This window comes from Falco rusticolus, chromosome 1 (genome assembly GCF_015220075.1).
Source record: "Falco rusticolus isolate bFalRus1 chromosome 1, bFalRus1.pri, whole genome shotgun sequence".
NCBI lineage: Eukaryota > Metazoa > Chordata > Aves > Falconiformes > Falconidae > Falco > Falco rusticolus.
In genome coordinates, this window is record NC_051187.1 from 517,840 (window position 1) to 524,207 (window position 6,368).

The window sequence follows — 6,368 nt, forward strand, 5'->3', positions numbered from 1 at the left end:
CATGAAATGTCTCACCACAGCCTCTGCGACAGATTTATGTTCAGGTGAGGGACCACTGTCCTCCCCCTGTGCCAGGCTGGCTGCCCACCCCAGCACTGACCTCTCTGCTGAAGTTCACGCTTAGCAGGGAAGAGCCAGGGTCCCTCAGGATCAAGGGCTGCTCCAGGCTGAAGTGGCACTCCTGGCCGGCTCCACATACCCACTCCTCATAGACCTCCTTGCGGTAACCCTGCAGCAGCCCCATCATTTCTTTGTACTTCGCAGACACCAGTTTAGCTTCAGCACTGACCATCACACTGTCAAGGTCATGATAAAGCAGCAGCTGCTGCAGCAGGACACAGGAGGAAACACATGCCAGGCCAGATCCTGCCCTGGCTGCTGCCCCACATCCCCGTGGGGTGACCCACACATACGGGTGGCTGATGACGAACAAGTCCCTGTATGGTCCCTCCAGCCGCTGCTGAACCTCCAGAGCCCACTTCAGCTGTCCGGCCACCGGTGGCATGTTTTTGTGGGTGACCGGCCCCCCCTGGCATGGTGGTGGGGAAGTGGTCTGGGTGTCATACAGCACCTTCACGCTCTCCAGCTCAGCTTCAAACATTCTCAGCAGGGCTGAACAACAGTGAGAAACCTCCACCTTTATCAAAGGTCGCTCCAGCAGGGGGGCAAACATCTGCACCAACTGTAGGAGAAAGAGGTGTTGGCTTCTGTGCTCCAGAGCATCACTGCAGTGACCTGGTGACACCCCCACTGTCACTCCCAGGCACGGGTGTGGCATGCCAGGCTGCAGGCAGTGTCCCTGCTGCCAGCCTCTGGCGCTCAGGCAAGGATGCCCGGTGCCCAAGGGCAGGACCCGTCGAGTCGGGGGGGGGGGGGGGGGGTGGCACGTATACCTTCACAGCAGATGTCAGGCAGTTGCAGTCATCAAAGCCTCGGCAGAAGATGGTGGCCAGCCGCCTGTCCATATCCTGAATCATCTTCTGCAACTCTGCAAAGTCTTTGTCCAATTGCTGCCAGTAAAAGCAAAATGATTTAAGCTGACACAGTCTCTGCACTTTCTTCCCAAATCTTTCCTGAAGGATTTGCTGGACCCGGACAGCCCAGCACCATATGACCTGCTGCAATGCGAGCACACGTGCTGCTACGGGACAGTTTTACATGCAGCTCTTCTTCCAGCATGTTCTGACAAACAATATTTTTTCATTTAGCAAATGCTTTCCCTTCCATACCAGCATTTACTCACCTCTTCTGTGGGCTCTAAGGGATTGTATTTGCAATCAGCAAAACTCTTGATGATTTCAGAGACCTCCTCGTAGATCTGAAACATCTGGCTCCTGAGGATGTTTCCTCTCAGTCCTCCCAGCTCTACCTTCTCCAGCTTCAGAAACTCGATAGCTGTTTGGTACAGCTCCTGGTGAGCACAAACCATCATCTCATCCAGTTCCTCTTGGTGGCAAACCCCAGCTCCCCATGCCGTGGCCCCGTGGGTGCAGAAGCTGCAGCACCAGCACAGGGCTACACCTTGCAAGTTCACCGCTCCCCAAGAGCATCCTTCCCAGGGATGCTTTGCAGCCTGACTGGGGGTGCTTGTCTGGCCCTGGGGGTGTGGGGACATGGGTGTTGTGCTGGGAACAATGGCACTGTGCTGCCAGCAGTACACCGCTGCTGGGCTCCAGCCTGCACCAGCAGCCCCAGCCCACCCCAAGGCTGAAACAGAATTTACCCCCATGCTGTCCTCAGGGGACCACCCCAGCATCTCCGGGGCAGGGGAGCCTGCATGGGACTGGTGCTGCTCCAAAATGCTGGGCTCTCACCTTGATGGTCTTGAGCCTGTGCAAGAAGGAGTCCATTCTCGTAAGGACAAGGGAGGGAGGGAACTCCCAGAGCTGCAGCTCCTCCTGGAAGAGGAGAGGGGCTGTCAGCAAGTAGAGCTGGCATGGATGGGGCCAGGCAGACCTGCACTGTCCCCTGCACCCACCGGGAATGATGTGGGCAGCAGGCCGGAGCAGTAAGTGCTGTAGGACTGGAAGACCTTCTCTGTGGTGGAAATGCTCAGTCTGATTGCTTCTAAGATCTCTTCAGTTTTTCCTTGCAGCCCCTTCATCACATCCTTGGGGCCCAGGAATTTTTGGGTCTAGAACAGGCAGATGCAGGCAGTGGCCATTGGCAGAGGGGCCCGCAGGAGGCTCCTCCTGCCCCCATCCACCCACCAGCCCCACGGGCTCTCTGGTGGTTGCCTGCAACCCACACCTGCCCCAAACCCTCTCCAGCCCTATGTGAGGTCTTTGCTGGTCCCTTGATTGGGGTGTGTCTACATCACCCCAGCTGTGCTCCCCACACCTGCCCTGTGTCATCCCTCCTGCCAACAGTCCCACAGCAGGACAGCTGGAGGAAATGGTGGTGGCTTGATGCTGGAGCCACCGCCAGCCCCAGGGCTCTACCATCTCAATGAAGAGGTTGCAGGTCTCCTGCAGGATGACGATGACGCGGGTGGGTGAGCTGTAGTGCTGGCAGTAAGCCTGGAGGAGGCGGATGGTGCACAGCACCCTGTCTACATAGGGCTGCAGCTGTGGAAGCAGAGAGCATTAGTGTGGGGCCATGGCCACACTAATGAGGGTTGGGCAGAGCCAGGGTGAATCCATACCCACACACAGCTTCTGATGTGCAGCACCCTGGCCTCTCCCAGGATGAGGAAGCCAGACGGTACCTGGTTATTTTACCATGTATAACTTACTTGGGAATAATCCACTTGTTCCATCTCTTCCAGCAGGATCTGAAGCGGTTGCAGGTGGAGGCTGATGTCTTTGGCTTCCTCCAGGCCTGGACCAGAGGAAAAACTCAGCGTCGGGGAGGGGGAAGCCTTGCCAGAGGGGTGAGAGGCAGTTGTCCATCACATCGCTGGGGGGGCTTACCGGCACTGACATCCCTGAACATGCTCTGGAGTGGCGACCAGTAGCAGCTGTTGGCCTTCTCCAGCATCATGGCCAGCACCGTCACTTGGGGTGAAAGCAGCTGGCAGGGGAGAGGCGGCGGGCTCAGCACCAGGGGCTCAGTGCCAGTGACACATGGCTGCTGGCCACCTATGGGCAAGGCAGTACCTGGCTGTTGATGCATTCCAGGTTGACCATCCTGGTGTGCCAGAACTTGAACTCAGTCCTGGGCAGGGGGTGCAGGCCCTCCAGCAGTGGCTGTGCCGAGTCCTTGTTCAGGATGTCTCTGATCTGGTGGGACCACTTGATGACGATGGTCTCAATGGCGTGCAGCTTCAAAATATCCACAGTCTCCACTGGGCTGAAAGGCAGCCAGGTTATGCTCCAGCACCAGGACTGGCCCCAGACCACCCCAGGGGAGCCCTGCATGCCTGTTTGTGGCCACCGTAGCCAGCACAGCAGCCTGGCATGAGCCTTTTGAAGGTGCTCTGCTGCTGAGGGATGGTTGTGACCAAAGATGCTCAGAGGTTGAGCCAGTCTCCCAGCTTCTGTCCCTCCCAGAGGGCTCATGATGCCCTGGGCCCCTGCCAGGCTTTGCTGGTGCCAAGCAGTACTGGCCGAACCCACCAGTCCAGGATGGTGCTGGAGCCATCATGGCTGGCCAGATGCTCTGGAAGCAGGAGCAGTGGCTTCCCCTGGATCTTCCTGCCCATCATGAACATCTCATTCTTCAGCTGGTGGGTTTGTTGCATGACGTCCTCCACCACCACCTTGGGCCAGCCCGCCACATTCTCCTTGCTCAGGAGCAGGGGGGACACGACCTGGAGGAGAGGGCTTGGTTGGATGCTCAGTAGGGTCTCCCAGTGCAGAGGGCAGCATGCAGCTGCACTGGTTTGCACAGCATCCCCTCCTGATGCCCACCCACGCTCCCAGCTCAGCCACAGCTCTGGCAGCGCCGATGGATTTTGCTGATTTTTTCTTGTCAGCATGACCATGAGTCCCCTCACCCTGTGGTGGATTTCCAGCTCTCATGGGCTGGACAGTGCTGGGAGCAGTGCAGTGAGCGTGCCCAGTGGGGTCAGGGGCTGGCGCACAAGCAAAAGCCCCTGGCACCGAGGACGAGGAATCTCAGGGGCTTGACCCAGCTTTTGGGTGCTCTGGGGCGGCAGCCCTCTGAGTGGGAATATTTCTGGCAAGTTTGAGAGAAATCCATTCAGACATTCCCCAGCTGCGGGGCTCAGGGAAGGGGGAATTATGCTGAGTTTTTAAAACCACAGAGGAAGCAATCCAGCTGGGGCCCAGCAGAGAACCAGGCTTGTGACCTTCACCCGGCTGTGTGTGCTGGTGGGGCTGGGTCAGCCCACCACACAGCAGGGTTGGTGGTCGGGAGCCATCCCAAGGCCAGCGCTAGCGCCTGGGGTGATTTTTCTTCTACTAATTTAGTTTGAGCCCTCCTAAAGTTCTGACTACAGCAGCCCACAGAAGGTGTTTGGACAGCAGCGGTGTGGGCAGGGACCTTGGCTCGTCCCACTTGCCCCAAGCTTGTACCTGGTACCCACCTGTGTGGACAACCCACCTCCTCCACCACGGTCACGAGCTGCTCCACGGGCGAGAGGCCAATGTCTCCCACCAGCAGCTGGCTCCGGCATTTCTCCCAGCTGATGTTCTCCCTCTTCTTCACAAAGTAGATGCCCTTACCCCTGAGGGTGGGTGGGAAGTGGGTGGTTGGCAGGAGCTGCCTGGCAGGGTCCAGCTCCAGCACCAGCTCCAGCATGTCCTGCTGTTTGAAGAACTTGTCCAGCATGGCCATGGCCCCCTCACTGCCCACAAACTCGCTCCACTTGTCCGGCTGGACCCGCAGCAGCACCGTGGCGAAGCTCTCCAGGAAGCCAAGCCACTTGTCCAGCATGGCTGACATCCCACCAGCACCGGGCTCGCCTGGGCAGGGGGCAGACAAAGCCCTGCTCAGCCAGCAGCTATGCAGACCCCACACCCCAACCCCTCCGCACTCCCCTCGCCACCCGCCCTGCCACTGCCCTCAGCCTCCCCTTTGTACACCATGGTCTCACCAGGAGCTGCTGGCCCCAACCGTGCCTGGCCCCACCACCCTCAACTGGCCCCATCCCTGCCCAGCCCCATTGCCCCCCCCCCCAGCTCCAGCACCCCCAGCTTGCCCCAATCCTGCCCGGCTGCACCACTCCCCCACCTGTCGCACCTCTCAGCCCTCCAGCAGCCTCCAGCCACTTCCAGTTGGACTGGCACCAGCCCTGGCCCCAACCGGCACCAGCACCGGCACCAGCCCCAACCGACACCAGCCCCAACCGGCACTGGCCCCAACCGACACCGACACCAGCCCCAACCAACACCAGCCCCAACCGACACCGGCCCGGCCCCAACCGGCACTGGCCCCAACCGACACCGGCCCCAACCGACACCGACACCAGCCCCAACCGACACCGGCCCCAACCGGCACTGGCCCCAACCGGCACCGACACCAGCCCCAACCGACACCTGCCCCAACCGACACTGGCCCCAACCGACACCGACACCAGCCCCAACCAACACCAGCCCCAACCGACACCGGCCCGGCCCCAACCGGCACTGGCCCCAACCGACACCGGCCCCAACCGACACCGACACCAGCCCCAACCGACACCGGCCCCAACCGGCACTGGCCCCAACCGGCACCGACACCAGCCCCAACCGACACCTGCCCCAACCGACACTGGCCCGGCCCCAACCGACACCTGCCCCAACCGACACTGACACCAGCCCCAACCGACACTGACACTGGCCCCAACAGACTCCATCACCAGCCCCAACTGGCCCCAGCCCCAACTGACGCTGGCCCCGACCAGCACCAGCCCCAACCGACACTGGCCTCTACTGACACCAGCACCACCCCAGTTGCTTCGTAACAGCAGAGCTGCCCTCTCCCCCCTGCATCCCCGCCTGGCACCCCTTGGCTAGGTCTGCTTGCCCACATATCCTCCACTTTTGCTGGGGTCTCGACACAGTGCCAAGGGTTGCCCCATCTGAGGCATGGGGCCTTTTGCTCACATTCCATTTACAGCTGGTACCACCTGGGTACAACCTGCCCCCCCAGCTCCACTGCCGGCAGGGCTGGGCTGCTCTCCTCCCTGGTGCTCAGCCATCTGGCAGAGCTAGGACGTGAGGGTACCCATGGCGGTGCCCCACCAACCCATTGTCCCAGGCCCCTCTCACCAGTGCAATGCATGCCGCTGTGCAGCCGGAGGGTCCAGCACTGCATGGTCCAGCCTGCAGGTCGCTGCGGGTTGGCAGCCACCCCCTGCTCAGCTGAGCTTGCTGCCAGCCCCACTGCACACTGAGTGGGTGGCAGGAGCCATCCTGCCCCAGCACTGCCACCCTGCACCCTATGGTGAGGTCCTTAAGGCACACTGCTGGTGGCCAGGGCAA

General features: G+C 60.6%; 1 protein-coding gene across 1 annotated transcript in view; it reads right to left on the bottom strand.

The window, feature by feature from the left end:
- Positions 1–4,862, bottom strand: part of DNAH17 (dynein axonemal heavy chain 17) — a 39,383-nt gene extending 34,521 nt beyond the window's left edge. The window contains exons 1-12 of the mRNA XM_037403082.1: positions 4,507–4,862; positions 3,558–3,751; positions 3,099–3,291; positions 2,913–3,012; positions 2,735–2,820; positions 2,442–2,567; positions 1,979–2,134; positions 1,815–1,898; positions 1,244–1,411; positions 894–1,010; positions 414–682; positions 101–296 (exon numbers count right to left, since the gene is read on the bottom strand). Of these exons, the coding sequence (XP_037258979.1) occupies positions 101–296; positions 414–682; positions 894–1,010; positions 1,244–1,411; positions 1,815–1,898; positions 1,979–2,134; positions 2,442–2,567; positions 2,735–2,820; positions 2,913–3,012; positions 3,099–3,291; positions 3,558–3,751; positions 4,507–4,848 (2,031 nt within the window). The 5' untranslated portion in view covers positions 4,849–4,862. The remainder of the gene's footprint in view (positions 1–100; positions 297–413; positions 683–893; positions 1,011–1,243; positions 1,412–1,814; positions 1,899–1,978; positions 2,135–2,441; positions 2,568–2,734; positions 2,821–2,912; positions 3,013–3,098; positions 3,292–3,557; positions 3,752–4,506) is intronic.
- Between the last annotated feature and the right edge of the window lie 1,506 nt (positions 4,863–6,368).